This window comes from Ursus maritimus, assembly GCF_017311325.1.
Source record: "Ursus maritimus isolate PB19 chromosome X unlocalized genomic scaffold, ASM1731132v1 scaffold_X1, whole genome shotgun sequence".
In the NCBI taxonomy this organism is placed as follows: Eukaryota; Metazoa; Chordata; class Mammalia; order Carnivora; family Ursidae; genus Ursus; species Ursus maritimus.
In genome coordinates, this window is record NW_024423319.1 from 4,099,270 (window position 1) to 4,126,924 (window position 27,655).

Consider the following 27,655-nt stretch of genomic DNA (forward strand, 5'->3'; position numbering starts at 1 on the left):
CTCAAGTGTGGTGAGAGCCACATACACGGAACTCAAAACCCAACCTTCTCAGGGAAAATGTGGAGACGCTTGGCATGGACAAGCAGCAGCGAGGGCTTTCCAGGGGGGCTTGGAGGGCGTGAGGGAAGCAGAATGGGCATCTCTGTCACATTCTCCATTGCCTCTTTTCTGGAGTGGAGGAGGCTTGGGGAGATGGGCCCCAATGTGGAGGTCCCTGGTGGCTGCGGGGGGAGCACTCTGAGATCACTGGAAATAGCCCCAGCTGGTGACAGATGCCGCCCAGGTCAAGTGCTGGCTTTGCCATTATTTTGGTGTGCAACTGTGGGCAAGTCACTTTTCCTCTCTTGACCAACAAGCGCCCCACTGGCTTCCCAGGGATTCTGTCAGGTTCCCGTGAGACTGGAGACATAGCAGAAGTTGGCAAGAGGTTGCAAACTGAAAACTCCACACCCACCCTCCCATATGAGGTACCACAGGAAGCCTTGCAATGACTCTGGGGCCCTTACCTCCCGGCTTTGGTGAGTTTGGCCTGGCTCTCTGGCAGAGAGGCCAGCACGGTGGAGGTAGTGGGGATCTCCTCATCTACAGACAGTCCCAGTTCCAGGTTCGCAGACGGCTGTAAGCCAACGTTCTGAACCTTTGGCTTCTCCCAGGAAGGGCCTCCCTTGCTCGGCGGAGCAGCTCTGGCTGAGACCCTGGAGCTGGCTCGGCGGGTGCTGCCGGTGGAGGAGGTGGAGGGAGTGGGGGCCTGAGGGGAGGCCACCGTGACTTCACTTCTCTCCTCGTCATCTTCAATCACCACCAGGTCCTTGGGCATCTCCTTAAACTGGTACACCAGCCTCTGCCCTTCCACTTTGGCAAGGATGCCTCTTTGGTAGTAATATCTGGGGGACAAGGGGCGGGGAGTGGGGAGTGAGGCAGGGACTCACTGCCCTCCAGGGCCAGGCAGCCAGATGGGAGCCCCAGGTCAAGCGAAGGGGTAAGGCCAACTCTTAGACTTGGAAGGTTTTTATGAAATTTCTGAGATCTCGCCCTGAGGACACAAAGGGCCATGAAAAGGGGTTTCAAATGCTAGCCCCACCCTGCTTTCGGGCAAAGGACAAAGGGGAGTGAAGGATGAGAGGGGTTGGCTGGTGGGGAGCCCAGCCATCCCCCAGCCTGCAGGATTAGTGATGGGTAACTCGGGCCTGTCTCCTTAGCGCTCGGGCCGGCGGAATGCCCTTCGTGGGGGTGGGAGGCCCTAAAAGGCTCTTCTGCTATAAAAAGAGAAAAGGCTAGCACAGATCTTTCAGAGGGAGGGGACTGTGCCTCCCAGAAGGGGTCTGGGGACGGGCTTAGGGGCAAGCCGGCCCGAAGCAGGAGGGACGTGCTGGACGAGAAGAGCCTGACAAAGCTCGCAGGTGGGGACTCGCTGCCCCGGCAGCTCCTACCTCAGCGCCCGCCCCATCGTCTCATAGTTCATGTCGGGCTTGTTTTTCTGCTTCCCCCACAGCTTGGACACAGCTTTGGAGTCCACCAGCTTGAAGATGCCTTTCTCTCGCTGGGTCCACTTGATGTACTTCGGGCAGGTGTTCCTGTCCTGCAGCAGCGCGAGGAGGAACTCCCACAGGTAGATGGTGCTGCCTGTAGAGCGGCAGGTGATGAGGAGCAGCCCGGGCACCCCGACCCCTTCCCACCTGGCCTGACTCCCAGCTGTACCTTTGCCGTCCTTCGATTTCTTGCGGATGGGGACGCTGGGGTCAGTGACAGGGGAGGTACTGCGGCTGCCTTTTGTCTTCCGGACTGCGAGGGGAAGGCAGGGGGAGCGTGATGAGGCTGAGAGCACACGGAGTGCTCCAGGGCAGGCTCCCAAGAGGGAGGGCCATGGAGCTCACCGAGTGGGGTGCCACGGCAGACAAGGAAGAACCAGGTCACCAGGGCCAGAGGCCCAGGATCGCTCTCCGCAACCACAGCCCTCAGGTTCCTGTACCCGCCTGGTGGCCCGCCCTCACGCTCAGGCCCCAAAGGTACACCAGAACACCACTGCCGATGTGGCCAACCAGTGTAGTGCTGACAAATGAGTCAGCTTTCGAAGAACCCAATCCGCCTAGCCTGATTTTGGAAATGAGAAGGCGGCCTAAAGGTGCAGCTGTTGTACAGGTAAGTGTGAGACTGGGGCTCTGGTTGCCACACCGACAAGGCACTATCAAGCAGTCCTTGCCTAAGGAAATCAATAACATTGGGCTTGGGAAAGCCCAAAGTCCTCTCCCACAAATGGCCTAAGCTCCACAAGGTCTGAGAGGAAGATAAGCACACCGCATAAGGCGTCTTTTACAGGCAGGGGGCCCCAAAGGGCCAGCGCCTGGCCATGGGGCCAAGCCTGGTGTCCGAACACCCAGACTAGGATTCAACCCATTTGGGATCATTGGCATTTCTGCAAGCGTTTACATATATGCTGGGCTGGCAGGAGAGGCATGGGCAGGCCAACCGATGAGGCCAGGCTGTACAGAAGGGAGGACTTTTCATCCATCCCTGTCACACCAGAGAGCTGTCCTCTGAATGTGTCTGTGAGCCTTCACCCACTCATCCCTTATTGTCTCCCTGACCCGCCCCCTCCTACCGCACCCCCACCCCCCGCAGGCAGACAAGATGGACAGACACACAGACACAAAGACACACACACACACACACACTCTCTCTCTCTCTCTCTCTCTTACTTCTCTTCTTTGATTTTCCAGTCTTCTTGGCACTTTCCTCTCTGGGGACCTTCTCCTCCAAACAATGCCCCTCCTGGTCATCAGTGTCACCTGCCCCATTTAGGGCATCAGGCTCAGAGACAGGAAACAGGTAGTTGGGCAGAGTGGCAGCTGGAGCAGGGTCTGAGTCTGGAAGCATTTCGGAGGTGCTGACTGCAAAGAGAAAGGCCTGAGGTGCCTGAGGCCCAGTGCAGGGTGGGAGTGTGGTCTCCCGACACTTAAGAGAATGGCAGTCTCCTGGGGAGGGCGGAGGAGCTGGTCCCCGCAGCCCCAGATACAGGATACACCTGAAAATGCCTCATGTGTCTCACACCATGAGGAGAGGAAACATCTGCAGGGTTGTGGGCATGAGCTGGCCCCAATCACGGCTGCCACATTTACAGCCACTGCTGGGAGTGGGGGAGTTCCAGGCAACACCCAGGGTAAAGGGCCACCTCGATTTAGTCATTCACTTGTTCTACAACTGGAAGGCACCTTAGATATCACTTAGCCCAACTCCTCTGCTTTCCTGATAAGGAAACTGAGATTCAGAGATGGCAGGGCATGTGTCCAAGGTCACACAGCAAGTTGGTGCCTGGTACGTGTAGGCATTCAGTAAGTATTTGCTGAAGCCTGAGTGAACATTAGTGACAGGGTCAGGAACAGAAGTGCTGGGACTCTTAACTGGCAGCTTTGGGCTTTCTCCCCCGCCCCACCCCGTGGGATCCCAGCATTCCCCTTGGGGAAGGACAGTTAGGGCCAGAGGTCCTCCTGTCCATGAGTCGGGCAAAGGCCTAAGGGGGGCCTGGGGCAGGAGCCCACCTTGGGGGCCTTCTGGGGAGGTACAGGGGCTGAGCTCCAAGCCTGGCATACTTCTAATGAGCCAAGCCCTGCACAGTCTTCCTGGGGGGCCCGGCAAGAGAGCAGAGGGGACCGAAGAGTCACCCTGGCCAATCGCAGGCAGCCTTAAAAAGGAAGGAATTTCTGACATATGCTACAACATGGACAGACCTTGACGTCATTATGTTAAATGAAATAGGCCAGTCCCCAAAGACCACTACGGTGTGATTCCACTCCTGTGAGGTCCCTAGAGTAATCCAATTCATGGCGACAGAGAGTGGTGGCTGCCAGGGGGTGAGGGGAGGGGGGAATGGGGAGTTAGTGTTTAATGGGCAAAGAGTTTCAGTTTTGCAAGCTGGAAGCTTCTGGAGATAGACGGTGGTGATGGTTGCCCAACAATACAAATGTACTTAATACCGTTGACCTGGACACTGAAAAATGGTGAAGGTAGTCAATTTTATGTTAGGTGTATTTTACTACAATTTAAAAATTGGAAAAGTAAAGTACCCCTGGCCACCTCTCCCCTGTCTACAGTGCCCCTCTGCACCCCCCCCATTCCCGCCCCAGCTCAAGAGCACGCTTACACGGCTGTCAGTGGCTGTGAGTACACATGCCTGCGCACACATGTGCCTGCGAATCCAGTACACGGATGTGATATTTTTAAACGGCATCTTCTGCTGCCTTGAGTTAAGGCACCAGGGTTCACACTTACAGATCTGCTTCTCATCCAGGATGTCGCTGGGAGACTCAACATTGAGCAAGACTTCAGTGGTTGACATGGTTTGTGAGGTTGCTTCATTGTCATCTGGTTCCAGGTTCCACAGTGTGGGGTGCAGGGGGCAGAAAAAAAGTTCCCTCAGGGCTCAGGGCAGGGGTAGAGCCATCATCGGGGCCAGGCCAGAGAACAGTGCTAAGGAGCCAAGGGACCTGGAAGGGGTTAGCGTGCTACCTACTGTAACTCTCCCCCTTTTCTCTACACTCACCCCAGCCGGTCTCCACTCCTAGTCCCACTCCATCTTGAAAGACCACGGATCCGTCTGGATGGTTTCCTCCTCTATGAAGTGGTGCCACCTTTTGCTTGTCCTAACCACCCTATCTAATTTCCCACTCTGGCGGGTCTTGCCCTTGCTGCGTGGGGTCATGGAAAGCCATTGTGGGCTACGATATTCCCTGAAGACAGAACCCCTTTCTCTTCTGCACTTCCCTGCCCAGGAAGGAAACAAACCTGCCAGCAAAATACTGCCCTCCAGGATCTGGTCCTGCGTCATGCACAAGGTCCCATCCGTTATGATGCCATTGTGAACGTCGTCCAGCTCCAGTCCTGAGTACAGATGCAGTAATTCGGGGTAGGGTACCTGCTCCACGATCACAGCTGGGAACACTGAGGGGTCTTCCAGCTATGGACAAGACAGGGATCCGGTTTAAGGCTCACCTGCCTCTCCCAGGAAGCCCTCCCTACCAGAATCTGGCCCTTCTTGCAATTCCTAATTCTTGGAGCCCTCAGGCTCTCCCTTGTCTGGGATGACATTGCTCTGGGTCCAACCTCACTAGGTGATGCTTTGAGTGGATTCTTGATTAACAGAGATGGGCTAGCTCTGTACCACCTGCACTCAATCAAGGGCGGGCATCTTTAGTTGGTTGTAGTTCTGGGTTAATCCATGGCGAAGGTTAGTGCTCAGTCTATGAGAATGGTTAGGCTCCTTCTCAGGCCAGTTGGAAAGGATTAGTCAATGGCGAGGGTGAGGGGCTCAATCTATAGCCAGGTGAGGGACTCAGCCTACAGTCAGGGTTGGGTATCCAGGGTTAGAGGCTCTGACTGTGCACATCTTAAGGCTTAGTCTCTGGCAATGAAGACAGAAGAACAGAAACATTATAGAGGTAGAAGGTTAGGGCCCAGTCCCTGTCTGGATGGGGGAGAGGGTTCCAATTTCCAGCTTGATTCACTGGGTGCAGGGGACACTGTTCATGTGAAGGTGAAGGAGAAACAGCTTTTTGGAGAAAGAGAAGGAGAACAGTGTCTGGCTATGGTGAGTCTGAGGTACCTTTGAGATATTTAACACGGAGATACATATCGGTGAGTCAAAAATATGAGTCCAAGAGCTCAAAAGGGTGGTCACTAAATCCCTTAGCGTGGACACAATGATCAGGATGAGAATTTGCCCCTTGGAGGACATAGTTGTTCTCAAATCAAACAAACCTAAATGAAAAAAGGAGAGTGATTGGGGTGACTGGGTGGCTTGGTCGGTTAGGTGTCCAACTCTTGGCTTTAGCTCCGGTACTGACCTCAGGGTCCTGGGATCGGGCGCTCGTGTAGGGCTCTGTGCTCATGAGATTATCTCCCTCTCCATCTCCCTCTCCCTCTGCTCCTCCCCCTGCTCGTGCTCTTGCTCTCTAAAATAAATAAATAAAAGCTTTTTTAAAAAAAGGAGTGTGACTGCAACTGTCTTTTAAAAAAAAGATTAATTTATTCATTTATTTGAGAGAGAGTGCACGTGAGCAACCATGAGTGGAAGGGGGGAGGGGCGACAGAGAGGGACAAGCAGACTCCCCATTCAAAAGGGAGCCCAACGCAGGGCTCGATTCCAGGACCCCAGGATCATGACCTCAGCCAAAGGCAGACGCTTAACCCACTGAGCCACCCAGGCGCCCTGCAACTCTTTTTCAAAATTATGTATAGAAGGAATTATACCAGAACGTTTATAATAGTTATATTTTGTTTATGGGACTCTGGGTGACTTTTTTCCCTTCTTTCAAATTTTCTGTATTTTCCAAATTTTCTTTCATGGGGCTGTTAATTCGTTTTTCATGAAAAAAGAATGAGAATGTTCAGTTCTGCCTAATGTTCCCGAAGGATGCAGAAAAATAAAAATTGATAAAACATCGTTGGGTTTGACCACTGGGCAGTCACCCTGGCTAGAGCACTTTCAGGGGACTGCTGGGGTCCCAAGGCACATTACAACGGATCTCAGAGAGGACGGACTGAGACAGGCAGTCGGGTGTAGTGATGAAGGCCACGGAGTTGAGAGCCATCTGTCCGATATGGTACTCATAGGCATGAGTGACTATTTCAATGTAAATGTAAAACTTTCTCAAGATTAAAAGTCCAGTCCTTCGATTGCATTAGCCAAAGTTCAAGTGCTCCACAGCCTCCGGTGACCAGTGGCCCTGTACCGGACAGGGCAAATACAGGACACTTCTAGTATCTCTGAAAATTCCACTGGATTGTCCTGATCTAGAGCCAGACAACCTGGGTTTGAAAGCAAGTTCTGTTACTTAGCAGCAGTGGGACCTCGGGCAAGCTAACTGATCTCGCTGTGCATTGGTTTCCTCATTTATAAAACTGGGGTGGTCATATTAAACAACCCCATAGGGTTGTGTAAACAGATCAATGTGCAAAAAGCACATAGAACAGGCCTGGTGTAGAGTCCGCTCTCATCCAGTGTTGTAGGTATCAGAGACTTCTAGGAGACTAGTAATGCTTTTATTTCTTAACCTGGGTGGTGAGTTCATGGGTGTTCGTTTTATAATTATTCATATATATATATATATATATATATATATATGAGTTATACACTCTTTTGTATTAATGATACATTTTTCAATACAAATTTTTTTCCTAAAAAGGGAGAGAAAGGAGGTGAGAACGTAAGCACAGAGGGTGGAGACCGTACTGATGAACAGAAAGGAGTTAAGAAGGTGGTTTCTTGAAGGAGGTGGGTAGAAGGGAGAGAAGGGTTTCTTTTAGGGCTGGGGAGACCTGAAGATGTTCTAGGTTGAGGAGAAAGGTCTGGAAGATCTGAAGGATTTAAGAGAGAGACATTGGAGGTGACCAATGGGTTGAGGTCTCAGAGGCAGGAGAGAAGAGATTACGTATGGGTAGGAGATACCGCTGGAAGGAAGAGGGATACTTCTTTGTCCCGGATCAGCAGGAAGGAAACAGTAACAGTGATGTTATCAGTACAAAGGAGGAGGGAGGGGAACAGAGGGTGTCCTTGGCTTTGAGCTTCTCTGTGAATTGGAGGAGAAGCTGTCTGCTGAGGGTGGAGGGGCAGGTGTGGGATTGGGAGGGAAGAACAGCCTCCATGAAGAACAGTAACAGTTGCTGAGCTGACCAGAAACAGGCAAAAATGACTAGTAGTATCGAGAGCCAGGTATGGTTAGATTTTTCCTCCCTTCTCTTCCCATGGTGCCTTCCACGAGCCTAGGCACACCACACGTACTGGGTAAGACAGCACAATTTGAGGTTAAGACTCAGAGGGACAGAAAGTACAATGTGCTCAATGCCCACTAGGGGGCAGCCCTGGGTAGGCTGCTAGAGGTTGGACGAAGTTTTCTGTCCTCACAAGGATTCAGCACAGAGAGCATCAGTACTAGGCTAGGGTGCCCTTAGAGATAATCCAACTGGATCTCCTCTTGGTGAAGAGGGGAAGACGACAGCCAGATAGGGTAGGTCACTGGACTTGCCCACGTGACAGTGTGGCCAAACTGGGATCAGAAACCAGGACTCCTGACTCTTAATCTTCTTTCTACCGTACCTGGCTGCCTCCTCTCCAGTTTGTGGAAGGAGACCAGTGGAGGGTAGCGATGGGTGTGCCAAGACACCATCCAGTGGGTACAGCCCAGTGCATGGAAAACTTGCCCTCTCAGCCCCAGTACAGAGCAAGATACGGAGCGGTGGGGACCCAAGTGCTGAAATTCTGTCCTCTTTTTCACCTTTCCCCCACCAGAGAACCCCATTTCCAGATCTAAATCCTCAGATCGAGGCTGAAAAGATGGTTATGGAAGGGCCCATCAACCAGGCTAGAGACGTGAGTCTGAAGGGGCCGGGGGTTGGTCTTTGCCCTGTCAGGCCAGCTGGCAGAGCTCATTCTTGCTGTGTGTTTGTCCCGGCAGCTTTCTCACTGTGACACTGCAGGTGAAGGGAAGGGGACAGACGTGAACATGAGGGTCCATGCGCACCTGCATGTTCAGCCCACACTGCTGACCGACTGATAGCCCAGCTGCTGTGTTTCGTAGCCGCACGGCTGGCTTGGTGACTGCACATGGAGTGACCACCCGAGGACTACGGACTGGCTGCAAGAGTGACGAGCCGGCGCACAGTCTGGCTGGCATGCGGGCCCAGTGGCCTGGACCTAGTAGGTGCTTGATCAATATTTGCTGCCTGGCTAGTTGGGGGTGCTGGGTGGCTTGCTGTCTGCTGGCCTGTCTGCGTCTATCTAATCGTCTGCCTGGCTGACCGGGCTCTGTTCTCTGGGGCCATACCTGGTGGATATCATCCATCCCGTTGCTTGCAAACTCAAAGATCAGGTCACTGGGCTGCAAGGTAATAGCCATGCTGTCTTCTCAGAGAGCTGACAGCAGGATTCGCAGGGCCCTCTGGAGCTGCGGGGGTGTTCTTGACAAAGAGATGCTATTCAGGTACCTTGGAACTTAGAGCCTATACCCCGAGTCACAGTCAAATAGGGGGTGTAGAGAGCTGGAGTAGGTGGTGGCCTATGCCAGGTTCAAGGCTGCATGCTGGGCTGGGCCAACCATGGGAGTGACCTAGGGAGAAGGGAGAGACAGGGGCAATGAGTAAGTCACCTGTTTTGAGCTTTGTTCCCAGGACGGCTAGCCAACAGCAGGGACCCTGCCACCCAGCAGACTGATAAAAGGGGAGGATGCTGGAAGAAGAGAGGAGAAGAAGAAAGGAGGCAGGTAAAAAAAAAAAAAAAAGGAAAAAGAGGAAGTTAACTGAGTTGCATCCAGTGGGAAATGGCCAAGCCTCAGTGTCAGTCTGTCAGCAGCTGTCTGTCTGCACCTGAGCTGGCCGTGAAGAATCCTCCTTCTGTTCTCTCCTGCCTCCTCTGGAGGTAACAGATAGAGGGACTCTGGGCTCTCTCCACCCTGAAGATTAATCCCCAGGGTGTGGCCACAGGGGAAATCAGGGCACCCCAACCGTCCTTACAGATGGGACAGCAGCATGAAGAATCCTTAAAATTCCCTTGGCTCAGAAAAAATCTTGTGTGAGAGGGTGTGGGTCAGGGACACATGGGTACCAGGTGCTCTTCCAGACCCTGCCTGGCTCCGTCTACCTTGGAAGTGGGGGCCATTTAGCTCTGAAGGGCAGAGTCTATAGAGGAAGAAACGTCTCACTGTGAGCAGGTCTGACCCTGCTCCTGGGGAGGAGACTCTCGGAATTGGCCACGCCCCCAGAGAGCCCCGAGACAGAGAGACAGGTGGGCCACAGGCCCTGCGCACTTATCGCTGCTCCGCCACCACCGCCACCTGCTGGAGAAGATGGCTTCTGTGCCTTGTGTGGGCTTGCGCTCTTGGTTCAGCTTTGCTTTCAATTTCAAGACTGAACTGTCACCCTGGGAACTTGAGAGGAGAGCCCCAGCTCGGGGAGGGGCCCACAGAAGCTTCCCCATCCTCCCGGGCTGGCTCAGTCCCCCCTCACTTTTCCAGGAAACCTGTCTGCCGCAGCCCACATGTCTCTCCTCTCCCCAGTGCCTCTGGTGCTGACAGCGTGCACCTCACACACTCACTGGGCACCGGGCCTCCAGCTGTTTGCTGTGGTGTCACGCGTGTCTCGCTCCCACCCCCACGGCCCTCCTGCCGGCCCGCTCTGCTCCTCGCCTCCCGAGCACCCTGGCTTTGCCACTTGCAGGTACCACAGCTCTGGCCCTTCAGGTTGTTTTTAATGGTATCCTCGTGTGTGCGGACATGCGGTGGGGCTCCGAACAGCCCGGTTCAACCGCGAATACCTGAAAAACTGAGTCCACGCACCACAGCAGGAGCGACACACTTGACTCCTACCTCCTTGACACACCTTCCTTCCAGGTCTGGCAGTGCCAGGGTGGCAAAGCCTTCTCCTGGCCCGGAAAGAAATGAGGAACTTCAGAGAGGGGCAAAGGGGAGGAAAAGGAGGAGGACCATGGGTGACCTCTCTGATGACCGCTCTCCCCCACAGGAGACACCCAGGCCTCTCCCACTTCCTTTCCGTTAGCCCACAGGGCTGGCTCCGCCCGCTCACCACCCCCACCCTCACCCCCCTCCCCGTACCTTTCCACCACCCCCCCAACACAAAACTTCAAGAAGTCGCTCCACTCAACCTGTCAGGTCTGAGTCTCCCTCTGGGTCAATGAGACAGCCCTGCTAGGATGAAGAGGAGGCCTGGGGAAAATACCGTCTGGCCTGAGCTCCACCCCTCCCACCCCACCCTACCCCCACCCGGCCCTGCCTGTGACCCGGTCTCCTGTGGACCGCCTGAGAAGCCTCCCAGGGCCATTTATGCTTGGAAGGTCTGTCTCCTCCAGCCAAAGCGCCCCAAGGCCTGCATTCCGCAGCTCCCCGCCCTCCCTCAAGCCGCTGTCTGCCCCCAGGAAGCATTCTCATACTAATCAAATGAAAGGGATCACTTTCACCTAATCCCACTTTGTCTAAACACGAAACTCCGGTGTCTGCCCCCTCTCCCCCCAACGAGGTCATTCCGCTGCAGCCCTTCCCTCCAGGTTTGCTCATCTCTGGCTTCTCTTCACAGACAGCACTTCATGTTTGTGAGTTCACTGGTGCTCTCTGCCTGCAGACCTTCTGTGCACCTTCCTGACCTCTCCCATTAGGCAGTGGCTTCCTTGAGGGCAGGGACAACTGTGTTGGTCATCAGTGAAACGTTAGCACCTTGCACTGTGCTTCGCATGTAGCACTCAATTTATGTTTGCAGAACAAAAACATGAATGAACTAATGAATGAACGAACGAACGAACGAATGAATGAATGATACTGATCAGTCAGTACCAGTGAGGTGTATTTTCTGGGCATGAAGTATATCCATGTGGGGCGTCTGCGTGGCTCAGTCAGTTAAGCATCTGACTCTTGATTTCAGCTCAGGTCGCTATCTCAGGACTGTGAAATCGAGCCCCGAGGCAGGCTCCGTGCTCAGCAGGGAGTCTGCTTAAGATTCTCTCCCCCCCTCAGCCTCTCCCTGCTCAGCCCCTCTCTAAAAAAACACCCGTGCGTACATTGGTTGTGGGGTGCGTGCTGCATACCCAGGCTTATGAGAGAGAGAAATGTGTGCTCTGTGTGTGTGTGTTACTGTATATTTTTGCACTGTAATTTACAATAGCAGTTCTCACTGTGGGTGTGCACACAGATTTACTTGTGTGCAGGGTGTGCTCGTGCGTTCCGAGCTTGGGGTCTGTGCACGAGGGTCTCTGGTCGGGCCAGCAGTGCCACAAGCTCTGTCGTGGGCTCCTCCTCCACCACTCCTGCCTTCGTGAGAAGAAGAACAACGAAGCCGAGCTAGTTCTGGCTCCAGCAGTCTGCGGCCACGGGGGCTGGGACGGGCTGCCACCGCGGCTCCCCCCTACCCCGGCCACGGAAAAGTCAGTCCTATGTTTCCCAGGAAGAAAACGTCAGCCGCAGAATATGGAGGTGGTGGGGGAGGGAAGGGAGCCCCGCACTGTACTAGATGGAATCCTTGGCCATCGATGCAGAGAGCTTTGAAATAAAAGAAGAGACGAATCCAATTGCATTCTTTAAGGGTCCACACGTCTAAGTACCTAAATTCAGGACTTGGTTGGTGCGGGTTCTGCTGACCCAGGACTGGGGGCATTTGCGAGGCTGCTGCACCCAGGACCCAAGGCTGAGCCTGATGTCCTGTTCTGCCGGAGCTCCAGCCTCCAGCTAGGGGGGAGGAAGTAGCTGTCCTACGTTTTTGGCCGAGGCTAGGAAAACTCCCATCCCAGCCCCACCATGGAACCTTCCAGTCCAGAAAGTTTTGCCCCTCCCCCCTCAGATGTTTGAGGATTTGAAAGTGAGAGGTGGGGAGAGGCTCATTTGCATGTTCACTCACTCTCCCCAGCAGAGGAGTGAACCACCCCCCCAAGTCCCTCAAAATAACCTCTCTCTCCCAGGAACCTGAAACCAAAAAAACCACCACCACAGAAGGCCCGCCCTGCTGGAGGCCAGAGAGGCCCACACCAGGGGCGCTCCTCCCTGATGTCCTTACAGACACATTGAGACACGGTTTCGGTGGCGAGCCCCGGACACTGCCTTGACGGTGAGCGGGGCGCTAGGTGGGTACACACAGACACTTGGCTCAAGTCATAGACTTGCCTGGGAAGTTCCCCACCCACCCCATCACTGTACAGATCACAGCTGGCTCCAGTTAGAGTCAGCTCCCAGGGTGGCAAGAGCTCCACTCCCTTCACTCCCCTGGAGGCCACGGCAGGATCCCTGGCTCCCAGGGCCTGTCCTACTTGCGCTGAAAGCAAAGCGTCTGGAGAGCAGATGGCCCCGGACACTCTGTGTGAGCGAATGTGTGCCACAGGAGGGAGCAAGCAAGCGAAGGCGCCTACATCCCCAGGCTGCAAATGCACACCTCTGGCTCACTGTGGTTCTGACTGCATTTCAAAACCAAAATAGCAAAATAGAAGTGGTTTGGGCTGCTCCTGCGTCATCACAGCTGGGCCCCCTTCAGATGTACAGACCCTTGCTGGGGCTGTCACTGGAGCACGTCAAGCGGTGTCCAGCACCCACCCATCTGGGCCTCCTCTGCATACAGGAAGCAGCCCCTATGTGAAAGCCACATCCACAGTCTCCGTGGAGCGAGTTTAAATCTACACCCATTCAGCTAAGCCAATGACTCTCACAGAATTGCTAGTAACACCCGTGGTATTTTCACGCACGCCAGGAAACATGGGGGCCAGATGGTCAGCCAGGCCACAAAGCGGAGTTCTCCTTCTCCAGTTCCTCATCCTCTCAGAGCCAGCCCTCACTCCTGAAATACCCAGTCCTCCATGAAACCTTTCTGGAATTCTCTGGAAAGGAAGTGACAATTTCCTTCATGCCATTTCCCACTCTCTCAACGCCCCTCCCCCACAACCACAAACAAAATGGAAACTACCCCAGGAACAGCTGTACCCTCTACTTAAAAACAGCCCCTCCTCTGGCTAATAGTCATCCAGAAGCAAATTTGCATGTTGCCCCACGTGACCAGCGGTATGTAAGAGTCAGAGGGCCAGAGCCAGGGGTCCAGTCTGTAGCCATGGACGAGCAGAAGTAATCGGTCCGTGGGACTCCCCCACAGCCTTGACTCCCATCAGCGAGCAGAGCCCTCCTCCTTGAGCAAATGCCCAGCAAAAGGGCCCCAGCCACAACTATTTTGTCAGCTCCTTCTCCTCTATTCCTTTTCACCACCCCCTCCATTCGAAATGAAATCAGGAAGAGGGAGGAAAAAAATAAAGGTTTTGCAAGCTCTGTTGGTTGGGGTTTCTCTTTGCTTATTTACAAGAAACCCAGTTTCCTTCCTCGGCCCTGGGTCACTGCCTGCTTCCAGTGTAGGGCTTGCCACAACTCCAATGGTAAGTGAGGCCCAGAGCTCATCTCCAACTGCCCTTGTCCTTTCGTAGCTCCAGTCTAGCCTCTACCTTCCCAGGCCCTGAGGTGTCCCAGTGGAGGGGGCGATTAGGGATGTAGGAGGTGGCAGGGTCCCCCTTTCTCCAGGAGATCGGTGAGCTCGCCCCACCCACCGTGTGTGCTGCCCAGGTTGCAGGGAGGAGGAAGGAAGCCCTCTCCTGGCTGTATCCCAACCAGCTGTGAGACCCGGGAAAAGTCAGCCATCTTTCTGGGCTGTGGTTCCTGTCGTCCTTATAGTGGGGGACGGCTGAGGGTTAAGCCAGGTTTAGTAGATGCTCACTGGGGAGGCTTGGGTGAATGAAGATGGTGGTGGGAAAGCATTTTGGAAATTAAAAATCACTCATCCATAAGATGAGTTTCAGGTGACCTCCCAGAGAGCAAAGGGGGTTTGGGGCCCCGTGAAGCCCCCGGAAGTCCCCGTTGGCTCCAGAACATAGACGGGGTGGGGCTGGAGGCTTCTTGTTGTTGGTTTTGAAGGGGCTGGCTCCTGGTGGGGGCTGGGGGCCCCACGGAGAGGGGCAGGCCACTTTGGTTGGAGAGGTGCTCCCAGTCCCCAGTCCTCGTCACCTTCACCCCGCCCCAGCCCTTGGGGTTGTGGTTATGTGGCAAGAAGAGCTCTACAGAAGACCCAATAGGGGAGGAGGGTCAGGGGGGAAGGGTTACTGACAAAGTGAACCTATTTCCCCAGCCGCCCTGACTCCCAGGGGCCTTGCCTGAGAAAGCCAAAAGAGCACCCCCTGGAGGTGCCTGCGGCCACATCCACATCCTCATCTCTACCGCCCCAGGGACCCACCAAGAGGGTCACTAAGCTCTTCTGGGAAGTGGAGGACAGGCCAATTACAAGGAGAACACACTAAAGGAAAGAAGGAAAGAAAGCTATGGGCCTAGTCCAGAGCAGCTACTGAACCCCAGTATGGTGAGCTGCCAGCTACAGCTTAGGAAGGGACCCCAGAAGTCCCTGCAGATCATAAGGGCATGAGCCTCCCCGTGAGAAGATCCAGCTTTGCCTTGGGGTTTGGCCAGGTCACGTTCCTCCTCTGTGAAATGGGGACATCCTCCCTAGCTCAAAGTGTTGTCGTGCAAGGCCAGTGAGTTAATGTAGGTAAAAACTCTCCTTATGTCCCAAACATGTTTTTCAATTTCCTGGTCTGAGTTGTGTCCTTCTGACTACAGTCACTTGACAAATAGCATATCTTTACCTGGATGAGTAGGAAGACAGGGACATGGAGATGGTGGGGTGAGATGAGGGCGAAGGAGGACATAACCAACAACTGTAAACCTCACGGGACAGAGAGGAAACCAGCTTGGCTATGGGGGAGAGGGATTGGCTGGGAGGTCAGGGAAATCAGATGGATAAGTGCATAGGCCCACGATCCACCAGGTGCTGGAATTTCAACTTAACACAGATAGCTACTGGGAGTTCCTGGAGATTCTTGAGCAAGGGAGGGGCCTAAGGCAAGCAGTTTTTTAGGCAGATCTGTTTGGTGTGAGTGTATGAGTGGAGTAGATGGAAGGAGACCCAGTGGGGCAGCTGGAACCCAGAAGGTGAAGCCCAGAGCCACCCCAAGGGAATAAAATGACAGAGTATGGGGTAATACAGTAGTTGTAGGGACCCCAAGATGTGGAGCCTGTTCTTACTGTAAAGACTGTTAAAAGATACGAAGTGATTGGGGCAGGAAATAACGGCAAGAAGATGAGCTCGCCTTGGACATTTTGAAGTCGGGATTATCTTGAAAAACCCAGGTGGAAGAAGAGGACCTGGAGAGTCATTTTGCTACACACACACACACACACACACACACACACACAAACCCCATCAGCAGGAGGGACCTCTACAGGTGTTCAGTGGCCAAAGGAGCAGGCCTGGCTGGTGAAGCTGGCAACCCAGATACAAGACTGTGGCAGAAAGTGGCATGTGATGAATGAAAGGTGGCCTCAAATGGCACACACCCCACCCCTGCCCCCAGGAAGGCCTGCCTGCTTCCATTGGTAGGGGGACGTGGGGGTAACAGAAACACTGACCAGAGACTAATTAAATTCATTAGTGGGTTTTTTTAGAAGCTGGGGTAATCTGTGACTCGGCACCAACAGGATATTAAGTCAGATAACTTTTATTGAAGGGACAATGTTCTTTGTCAAGGCCGCTGCCAGCCCGTGTCCTAGAAACTGACGCGGAGGCTCCTTGCTCAGATCTGGGACTCCCCCAGACGGCAGGGGCTGGGCTGAGTTCGTTGCCTGCTCTGGTGCCCCTTCCAAATGCCTCCCCACCCCACCCCCACCACTCCCCAGCCACTGGCCACTTCCCAAGCCAGCAAAAGCAAAGGGTAGTCCAGTGTTCCCTGCACGGACAGGAGGGTGCAGGGCGGAGGTGGAAAGACAGCCTATCAGGGTTCAGGCAGTCAGGGAGGCAGCTTGAGCTCTGATGTCACTGTGAACTCCTGGGGTTCCTCCTTCCCCCTCACCCACACTACTCAAAGCCTCTTCCTGACTCAGAGTCCCAGGATAGCAAAGTTAAAAGGGACCTGAAAAATCATGGCATCTACCCGTCCTATCGTCCAACTGCAGACACCAAGTTCCTGAGGGAGGAAAAATGACTTGCCCAAGGTCACACAGCCAGTTGCTATGACTCCCAGGGGACCTTTCTTCTTTGTCTCTCAGCATCCTCAATATAGCCAACCCTTTCCTCTGGTGAGAACAGACAGCAGCCAAAGACCCAGGGCTGGCAAATAACAATGAGGCCACACATGTGCAGAACACATTTAAGTTTTGCAGCAACTTCCCCACCTCCGTGCCTTTGTTCACACCATGCCCTAGGCCTGCTGTGCCCTTCCCCAATGTTTGCAGCTCCAATTCCCACACAGTGGTCAAGATCTGAAGCAAATGTCACCTCCTTTTCACAGCCTTACCTGCTTCCTCCCCACCAAGTATATTCTCTCCCCCTCCTCCCGACACCTTAGATTGACTTCTTAGACTAAAGTACGGGTTGGCAAACTAAGGCCCACATGCCAAATCCAGACTACTGTCTGTTCTGGATGGCCCATGAGCTAAAAACGGTTTTTACATTTTTTAATGATTAGGAAAAAATAAACAGATGAATAATATTTCATGCCACATGAGAATTAGTCAAAGTTCAAATTTCAGTGTCCACAAATAAAGTTTTATTGGAATGCGGCTAGGCTCATTGGTTTTCCTACTGTCTGTGGCTGCTTTTGCATTATAAGTTGAGTTGTGACAGAGTCCATATGGGCCACAAAGCCTAAAATATTTACAATCTATTTGCAGGACAAGTTTACTGGCTCCTGGACTAAAGGCTTCACACCCCTTCAGTGTGAAGAGATTAAGTTCATTTCTGAGAAGAATGTCACAGAGCACTCAGAGGTGCCAGGAAGGAGATGTGGAACACCAAACACAAACTCGGCAGATTTTCATCAGAAAGAAAATCCTGGCCCCGGCTCTGCCCATGGTGTCACCCTGAGCAAGTCACTTCTGCTTTGTGGGCCTCAGTTTCCTCTGCGGCACAGTGAGGGGGTTGGACTGGATGCTCTAAGGTCCTTTCTAGCCCTATGATTCAGAGTCAGCAATCTGTTGCATTTCCAACTCACACAGTTTTGAGCAGACACGGTCCCGATCGTCTTCTCTCAGCATAAGAGCTTACAGAAGGCTCCCCCTGCCCAGCTGTGGTTTTCCGCTGCCACTGTGGGCCCCCCTCACCCCACACTCACCTGCCCCACCCCACCCTACCCTTCTAGCTGACCTGTCTACCCTTCTCTCTAAAGTCCTCTCCCATCAAAGTAGAGATGGCTTCCTCTGAGAGCCCCCCACCCCTCCGATCCCGTGGGCCAGGAGCATCCATTTTTTTGTGGGGGCGGAGCCAAGGAAAGAAGGGCGCTCAGCTCTCCCCAGCCTCCCAGGGCCCGCGGCAGACAGGCAGTCAAGTAGGGGTTAGGGCCAGCTCTCACCGCACCCCTGTTCTGCCAGAGGAAACAGCCCCTCTCTGCCACTTCCTGTCCCAGGGGTTTCAGCAGTTTCCCCTTCAGGGCCTGCAGGCCCTCCCGCCCCGCCCCTGCCCCACACAAGTCAGAGAGTGCAGGGAGGGGAGGGGCCCTGAGGGGAAGAGGGGAGGATCCCTCACAGGAAGGCTGAGGAGACAGCTGTCTACACAAGGGGACGCCCCAACAGCTCCACTGCCAGCCTGCTTGGGCTGGGGGGCGTGGGGACTGGGAGGGAGTTGCGGCTGTCTCTGCCAAACCCTCTCCTGTTACTGGAAGAGAAGTGGGTTTATCAACCTTACCTAGCTATCACCTTGAGGGGCCGGGTGCAGAATGCTCCTGGCCTTCGAGGATGGGATGAAAGACTGGACTATGTGCTCAGGTCAATGTCCACCAGGGCTGAGGAGCAGCCCCAGGGGTCTTAGGATGGCGTGATGGGCTGAAGCAAGAGCTTGGGGAAAGCAGGCTGACAATAAGGGTTAACTGGGAGGGGCTGGTGACACTGAAATCAATGCTCCTTGACAATTTTGCATAATTTTGTCCCCAGCACCAATGGACAGAGATAACAATGGAGAACAAAGTATTATAGTACATGTGGGTCAAGGGTAGCCGCATTTTCTGGGTGATGGAACAGGAAGCTATCACATTCCATAGCTGCTACTGATTTGGTGTGGTGACTTGTATTTGTAAAAACCTCCCAGTTGCCCTGGCAAGGTGGAGCTCCTAGCACTGGGGCTATGTGCCTGTGAGGGATCCTGCAGGCATGTGACCAGCTCTGCCAGGCCTTCCCAAGGCAATGGGTCAGAGGAGCAGGAGAAGCCTGAGGCCCTGGACCTCTGCCTAGCTGCCAGTCCTCCTGAGGACAGGTTACAAGTACATGATAATAGTTCTAGAAGCCCCGATGCCTGGGATGGGGGCCGTGTATGGCTAGGCACAATCTCGTTGGTCCCCCTGTAATGATATTGTTCCATGAGGTCCAAGCAGCAGTAGGAGAAGTTAAGGGGACCCCTAGACATGATGGTACTGGGTGAGCCAACAAAAAATGGATGGGAAGAGGTCTTGATACCTCTCTCAGTTCTGAGAGGTCATCCTTTTGTGACTTAGGCTGAGAGCCCTGCCCAGCCAGGCCTCCTGTCAAGAGAACAGAGTCTCTCTTTTCCCTGTCCCCTCTCCCTCCACGCCACCCCCCACCCAGGGCAAATAGGACCCAGTGGCCCAGTGATAGCGCCCCACACAAGCCTGCTTCTCCACCCCTGCAATTCGGAGTAAATACTGCTTCACAGCTGGTATGGGGGACACCAAGGAAGCCTTGGAGACAACATCTGGATGTGCACCTGGGCTTCTGCCAGCCCCTCCCTACATCTGCAGTGCAAACCCAGGGCCAGGGTTTGGTTACAAGCCCGACTCCAAGCTGGTGGCACGTGTCTGGAAAGCGCATCTAGTCTGGGTGGAGTGTGGAAGCACTTGAGGTCAGTGCCAGCTCAGGGCAAGTGCTTGTGGGGTTGGCACCGATCTGAGCTAGTGCTGGGCCTGGGATGGAGGGTGTGGCCACTGTGGCCTCGCCATGGGCCCACTGGGGGAGGAGCAGAGGGGTGTGGGTATTGTTTAAATGTGGATAAGATTTTCTTTTGTGCCCTCTGATAGCACTTCCAAGTTGTTCCCTCTGCATCTGGGGAGAGGGGCCAAACAGTAAAAATTACAGGGTGACAGGGTGGTGCATACGGAAGGTGGCAGGGATTTACACTTGTTGGGTATGAGCTAGGGGGTTGGCGTTGTGCCAGGCACTTCACCTAGGCTATCTCCTTTAATTCTTACAACATCCTTACAAAGCAGCTAGTCAGTGGCGGAGCTGGGGTTAGAACCTAGATTTATTTCTAACTACTATGCTCTCTGAACTTCATTTTCAGTGAAATCTTTTTTAGTAATAATCCTATTTTAATAGTTCCGTTTTAAAAACAGCAGAAGTGAGGCTCAGAAAAGATTAGGTAACATGACCAAGGTCACACCGCCTGTCAAGAATGGAGGCAGACCTTTTTTCAGGAGGAGAAGATAGCAGACATTCGGACAGAGGGTGTCCACCAAAAGCAGCTGACCATCTTTCAAAATAAGAAGAGGGTCCTGCTTGGAGAAACTGGCAAGAAACTCCCGCGATATTACAAAAACATTGGTCTGGGTTTCAAGACACCCAAGGAGGCCACTAAGGGTGCCTATATTGACAAGAAATGACCCTTGCCTGGTAATGTCTCCATCTGAGGGCAGATTCTGTCTGGCATGGTGACCAAGATGAAGATGCAGAGGACCACTGTCATCCACCAAGACTACACCCATTACATCCAAAAGTACAACTGCTTTGAGAGATGCCACAAGAACATGTCTTTACACCGGTCCCCTGCTTCAGGGACCTCCAGATTGGTGACATTGTCACAGTGGGTGAGTGCCAGCCCTTGCGCAAGACTGTGCTCTTCAACATGCTTAGGGTCAGCAAGGCTGCCAGCATCAAGAAGCAACTCCAGAAGTTCTGAGACTAGACATCCGTCCATACCTCCAGACAAAATAATTTTCCCAGTCAAAAAAAAAAAAAAGAATGGAGGCAGAACTCCAACCCGGGCTGTGTGCCCTTGATCTCAAAGTCTGTGCCTTTCCCACTGTCCCATGCTGGTGACCGTTTGCTCAGATCCCTAGTTCAGGGCTCACTCACAACACACAACTTTGAAGGCTCAGGACCTCTGTGATGCTCCTTCAACAAAAGCTTCCCAGGACTGTAACCCAACCACTTCAGGGCCTCAATCCCAACCAAGGCTCCATCTAATAAGTGAATCCTAACTTTCTGGGGCATGTCTGCACCCAAATGGTGACAAGTTGAGCCCCTGTGGCCCACTATGGAGGAAGAGGAAGTGGAATAGGAGGCTTCCAGATCTGTTGATGAAGGATGCTGACTCTATTCCTATACCTACCTCAAGGAGCCTACAGTTTCCAGAGAGTTCCTGGATCCAGACCCGGAGTGCCCATGTCATGGTCCTACCCCATAAATATACACTTGCTCTCAGCTTACACATAATGTAAGTCTGGGCTCTTATCTCGGGGTATTGATTCACATGTTCATTCAAATATTTATGGAAAGTCAGCCCTAAGCACCTCATAGATGGCAGGCCCATGGTCAGGGGCTTATCACCAGGCCCACCCTATTCTTCTTGAGGTAGGTTCTCTTCCTATCTAAATTCCCAGTAAGCTGGGTTAGCCCATCTACCTAATCAATATTGCTGGGTTTTTCTCCCAAAATACATCTGTAGCAAGTATCTCTTCATAACTGAGGCCCAGAGGATGGCAGAAAATGGGGAGTGATTGCTAACGGGTATAGAGTCTCTTTATGGGGTGATGACAATATTCTATAATGGATTGTGGTGATGGAAGTACAATTCTTTGACTATACTGAAGCCACTGAATTGTATACTTTGAGTGTATAATGAATTGTATGGTAATGAACTAAATCTAATTGAACTGTTATTACTATTTTTATTTTTTTATTTTGAGGGTGGGAGGGGCAGTGGGAGAGAGAGAATCCTTAAGCGGGCTCCATGCCCAGCGCACAGAGCCTGACTGGGGGCTCAATCTCACAACCCTGAGATTATGACCTGAGCTGAAATCAAGAGTCGGACGCTTAACCAACTGCGCCACCCAGATGCCCCTAATTAAACTCTTATTTAAAACAAACAAACAAACAAACAAACAAACAAACAAACAAACAAAACAAACAAAAATGAGGCCCAGAGAGAGGCAGCAGCTCACTCAAAGCCATGTGCTAGTTGACAGAGCAGTTCAGGGCAGACTCCAGACTTCTGATTTCTGATTTTGAGGATCTTTCCTCCTACCAGCCTCCCCACAACCCTGAGCAAGGATAAATGCTGAGGTTGAGCGAGTGTGCAAAGCAGGACCAGCCGCATGCATGAGGGCTGGTGGTTGGGCCTAAAGCAATAGGGTAGGCAGTGGGAAATGCTGTAGACCAGGGGCTTTAATTTAGGTTTGCCATAGCGTCACCAAGTCCCTGGCCCTCTCTGGATCCCGGTGTTCCCATCTGTAAAGTCAAGCAAATGAGTCTGGTGCTCCCTTGCAGAAGTCCCCACAAGCTCTGACCCTTTGAGGTTCTAATTATAAAGTACTACAAGATGAAACAGAATGGCGTGTCAAATATGTGCTTCTTCTCAGAGGGCTGCAGGAGGTCTTGGACACAATTAGGTGTTCCAATCGATGCTCTCGCTGATAGTGATGACCAGGACTTCCCTGTGAGAGTCAAATTCTCTGCTGAGTTTCTCCATGGTCGGGGTGGGGGAGCCGGGGGCAGGTAGCTCGGTCCTGATTTCTCCCCCCCACCAGCAGTGTTAGGTGGTAGAATAACCCATAATAGAGACCCATTGATCATGTCCTTTGGAGATGTGGGGAACCAGGTTCTTGGCCTGGTGCCCAGGCAGCCCCACCTTGTGCTGAGCTTGCCTCCTTGGTGGAGGGAGTGATCGCTGATGGCCACTGGTCTAGCCCCTGCTGGACAGGATGTTTCCACATCAAGCCCCACTTCCTGCCGCTAGCCCTGGGCTCCGGTTCCCCCCTTCTCCTGCCATCTGGTCGCCTGCCCTCTGCCCCCTCCCCTTGCTGGGTGTTTACAGGCTGTCTTATCAGCCTGGGGAATCTGGGCCTCACCCAGCCGGCTGCCCCGCCCCGCCCAGCCCAGACAGCCTGCCCAGGGCCCTACCTGCTGTGGTTTCGTCACTACAGGCACTCGAGCCTGGAACCCCCCCTTGCACCTCTGGCAGGCTGGGGGTGTGGATGAAGGCTTGCTGCCTGCCGGAGTGAAATCTGAATATTCATAGCGCTTTCTCCACCTTGCCCAAGCTGGGGGAGGGCATGCATTCTTTGTATATTGTCATCATCTCTATCTGCAGGCTATGGGGACAGGAATGAGATGCTTGGGTCACTGAGAAGGATAACTTTGGCCTGGAGGCCTTGACGGCTCTTCTGTTCTCAGCCACCAAGAGATGAACAGGGGCAACCCTAGGCTCTGAGAGTACAGGCAGGTTTTCTTTTTTTTTTTTTTTTAAAGATTTTATTTATTTATTTGACAGAGATAGAGACAGCCAGCGAGAGAGGGAACACAGCAGGGGGAGTGGGAGAGGAAGAAGCAGGCTCATAGCAGAGGAGCCTGATGTGGGGCTCGATCCCATAACGCCGGGATCACGCCCTGAGCCGAAGGCAGATGCTTAACCGCTGTGCCACCCAGGCGCCCCAGGTTTTCTTTTTTCTAACTGGAAGTACTGTAAACACTCCAAGCTAAAGGAGGGACAGAATGAGGGGCGACAGGGGGAGTGTGGTGGAGGAGGGAAGGCTAGGGAATCTGTGGGCACAGCCTCAGCCAATCCATACCCACTTCAGAGTCTCATGAGCTCCACACTGTCTCCATCCCACCCTGGGATCCACTCACCCACCAAAGGCTGCGATAAGGCCAGAGCTAACCACTGAGCAAGTACAACGACTTTCCCCAGGGACACAAGGGCTTAGATTTTTCCATCAAGTAAGTTTGAGGGGGACAGGGATGGGGACAGCAGGCAAATGAACACGCTGCAGGTGGCGGATATGCCTTCCAGCACTTTGGGCAAAGATCCTGAAAGTGTAAGTTCTGATCTGTCCAGAAGCAGGTCACACAGAGACAGGGCCTGCTTGCTAAAGCTGACCAAGCCACACAGCAGGCAACCCGGTGAGTCTTTCAGCAGCTTCCATGGTGCTTGCTGATAAGTCAATTTAAATATATTTAGGCAGTAGTTTGCAACAGTCACACTTACGATAAAATGCCATACTTCAAAAAAATTTATGAGACTGTGTCCTTCTAGGCCTCTAGGATATAAATCAATAGTTTGGGGCTCTTGGGTGGGCAAGTTTGGAAAACCTCTGCTAAGGCAATTTTGCCATTAATGGGCTATGTAACCACAGGCATGCCAAGTCACATGGCTCCCACAGCCTTGGACCTCCTGTCCCCTTCTCCAGTATAGACCTCATGCTACCCAGAGCTCTCTGACTGACCCTAGTAGCAGCCCGGACTCCATAGGCCACCATCCCATCTCCCCAGGAATGACTTCACTACCACTCTGAAAAATCACAAACCATTTAGTGTTAATGTGTTAGTGGGTGATACTAGGTTAATGCATCACCTCTCTCCTAACACATTTTCATTGAAAAAGGCCATCTGGAGCTACCCTGCCTTAGTCTAGAGAGTGGCTCTGGGGCCAGGTGGATATTTCTCAGGGGTTCTGCCTCCCCTCACACCATCAGCCATGGAGCGATCTGGCCTTCACCACCGACTCCCCCTGCCTGTGGTCCCTGTTAGGAAGCTGTATGGAGTGGATGTGAAAGCCTTCGAAAAGCTAACAACCAGGCCTGGTGCAGCAGAAAGCCCACTGACTGGGTGTAAGGAAGATGAAGTTCCAGTCGTGGCCCTGCCTCTGCCGAGCTCCTCCCTCAGTCTTTGAGCTGTCGCCAACTCCTACTCCAGGGCACACATTTAGATCTATGGCTGTGGCCATACCAGCCGTACTTGGCAGAGGTTTACAATCCAAACTCATCTGCTTGGTTTCCAAAGGTCCTTCACAGTCTGACCCCACCCTACCTACTCAGCATTGTTTCCCATGATTTCCCAACTCAAGCCTGGGCTTGAAGCCCAGTGGTCTCCTCATGGTCCCCTGAGGGAACATTCCAGGCTCATTCATGGAGTTTCTCAGGCCAGCCATGCCCTTGCTGCTCTGTTTTGGTTAATCAAATAATGCCCATCCAGCAAGGTCCCAACCAAGGTCCCCAGACCCATGAAGCTGGTTGCACCCTGATAAGTAGAGTGCACACCTATGGAGCCCCCTTTTCTAAATGCTGATAGCCCAAATTTGAGCACAAGATCTAATGCCACAGAGGCTTGAACTGTTCTTTAATTATTTCATGTGTGTAACTTGTTTCCCCAACAGGCAGTCAAATCCATGGGACCAAGACCTAGCTCTTCTCCTGATTCTAGCACAGATCTGGGCACTCATGAATTAAGTTCACATAAAGTGTCTGTCCAAGTGAGATCTCTACAATAGAGACCCAAGGTCCTGACAGATCTGAGAGCTATAATCTAAGGGTGGAGATAGGGATGGAGTTGGGGGACAAAGGTCTCCAGCCTCAAATACTACTTGGCCTCTCTTGCTCCCTGTCTCTGTTTGGGGAAACATACACCAGCTAGAGTCATTTGTTCCAAGCTGCATCGAGAAGGTAGCTGATGATCAATCAGCTCATCTCCCTTTGTACAAAATCCTGGTGTTTCCACCCTGGGAATATTAGGTGCTGATCTCATCACTGGACTGTCTGGAAAGATTTCATGATCCTGGATCAGGTCTAAGACCTAAAATAATTCAGAAGAATAGGGTATGTAGGGTGCCTGGGTGGCTCAGTTGGTTAGGAGTCTGACTCTTGATTTCAGCTAGGGTCATGATCTTGGGGTCTTGCGATCAAGCCCCAAGACTGGCTCCATGCTCAGCAGAGAGGCTGCTTGGGATTCTCAATCCCTCTCCCTCTGCCCCCACCCCTGGCTTGCGTTCTCTCTCAAAAATAAATAAATAAATAAATAAATAAATAAATAAATAAATAAATATTGAAAGAAAAAAAGAATGGGGTGTGAGGGTAACTATATGAAGAAAACCTTTTTTATTTTTTTTAAGATTTTATTTATTTATTTGAGAGAGAGAGAAAGAGAGAGAGCACTAGCCGGGGGAGGGACAGAGAGACAAGCAGACTCCCCACTGAGCACAGAGCCCAATATGGGGCTTGATCCCAGGACCCCAAGATCATGATCCGAGCTGAAGTCAGATGCTTAACCAAATGAGGCACCCAGGTTTTTTAAAAAAGAGGTGTTATGCTGTCTAGACAGAAAAGGTTGGAAAGGGATATGATTAGCATCTATAAAATGATTTTTGGAGCAGATAATTATGGACCCAGTCACCAAACGTGGTTCATAAATGAAGGGCAAATAATACAGTCCTATTTTGCAAATACATAACTTTGTAAACTTATGGAACTCTTTAGCTGAAGAATATCAATGAAAAGATTAAGCATCTTCTAATGTGACAGTTACATCAGGGTCACCCATGATTATAAAATAAGATCACAAAAGCACAGCCAAACATACCTGTTATAACAATTATTGTAAGTAGGATAAATCTGAGTATTAAAAGAAAATGATATTGACAATCTCATTCTAAAATTCATATGAAATTGCAAAAGAATTAAAATAGGCAAAAACGACTTTGAAAAATAACAAAAATGATTATAAAGTTACAGTAATCAAAAAAATTGGCACTGGTGGAAAGATAAACAGATCAATCAGCAGAACGAATGTAGAGGGGCGCCTGGGTGGCTCAGTCCGTTAAGCTTCTGCCTTCGGCTCAGGTCATGATCCCAGGGTCCTAGGATCAAGCCCTGCATCAGCCTTCCTGCTTAGCAGGGAGCCTGCTTCTCCCTCTCCCTCTGCCCCTGCTCCTGTGCTCTCTCTCTCTCAAATAAATCAATAGAATCTTAAAAAAAAAACAAACAGAATACAGGGTCCAGAAATAAGCCCACATATATAAGGACAACTGCAGTAGCCTAACAATAGCTTTTCCAACAAATGGTACTAGAATAATTGGATATCCATATGTAAAAAGAAAAAAATGAATGTGAATTCACACCTCTTGCTATATAGAAAAATTAACTCAAAATGGACCAAAGACCAAAATGTAAAGCCTAAAACTATAAAACTTATAAGAGAAAACATAAGATATTTGTGACCTTGGGCTAGGTGAAGACTTCTTAGAAACCTCACCAAAAGTATGATCCATAAAAGTAAGAATTGATTAGTTGGACTTCATCGATATTAAAACCTTCTGCTCCTCAAAAGACACTATGAAGAGAATGAAAAGGCAAGCCACAGACTCAGAGAAAACCTTTACAAAGCACGTATCATCTGATAAAGTTCTTGTATCCAGAATCTAAAAGGAACTCTCAAAACTCAACAAGAAAAACAAACAAATCAATTTAAAAATGGGCAAAAGATTTAAACAAATACCTCACCAAAGACGATATATTGGTGACAAGTAAGTACATCTTCAGGGAAGTACAAATTAAAACCACAATGAGATACCACTGCACACCTATTAGAAAGGCTAAAATTAAAAAGACTCACTAAGTGTTGGTGAGGACACAGAGCAACTGGAACTCACACACTACTGACCGGAATGTAAAAGAGTACAACCGCTTTGGAAAAAGTTTGACAGTTTCTTAAAACGTTGAACCTACAACTATTGTATGATTCAGCCATTCCACTCCTAGGTATTTAACCAAGAGAAAAGGACATATGTAGCTATATGGAAAGATTTGTACACAGATGTTCATAGCAGCTTTGTTTGTAATAGCCAAACATGGGGGGGAAAGGCACCAAATGTCCATCAACTGATGAATAAATAATGTGTGGTAGCTCCATACGATGGAATGCTACCTAGCAATAAAAAGGAATAAAATATGGATGTATGTAACAACACGGACGGATCTTAAATATGCCGAATGAAAGAAGCCATAGAAAAAAGAGAGTACGTAGTATATGATTCCATTACATAAAACTCTAGAAGATGCAAACTATTACAATGAGTAGTAAATAAGCCCTAGAGCTCTAAT

The 27,655-nt window shown here is 51.6% G+C and overlaps 1 protein-coding gene and 1 pseudogene across 3 annotated transcripts in view; one reads left to right on the top strand and one right to left on the bottom strand.

The window, feature by feature from the left end:
* The window catches only part of ELF4 (E74 like ETS transcription factor 4), a 39,423-nt gene that overhangs the window by 5,007 nt on the left and 6,761 nt on the right, over positions 1–27,655 (bottom strand). The window contains exons 2-9 of one of the 3 annotated variants that reach the window (XM_040627317.1): positions 8,977–9,098; positions 8,817–8,870; positions 4,780–4,951; positions 4,267–4,359; positions 2,697–2,888; positions 1,699–1,782; positions 1,431–1,623; positions 661–884 (exon numbers count right to left, since the gene is read on the bottom strand). In XM_040627317.1, the coding sequence (XP_040483251.1) occupies positions 661–884; positions 1,431–1,623; positions 1,699–1,782; positions 2,697–2,888; positions 4,267–4,359; positions 4,780–4,951; positions 8,817–8,834 (976 nt within the window). In that variant the 5' untranslated portion in view covers positions 8,835–8,870; positions 8,977–9,098. Of the gene's footprint in view, positions 1–506; positions 885–1,430; positions 1,624–1,698; positions 1,783–2,696; positions 2,889–4,266; positions 4,360–4,779; positions 4,952–8,816; positions 9,099–27,655 lie in introns of all 3 variants that reach the window. The other 2 variants (XM_040627313.1, XM_040627309.1) reach the window with 2 other exon arrangements.
* LOC103672959 lies at positions 19,931–21,337 on the top strand (annotated as a pseudogene).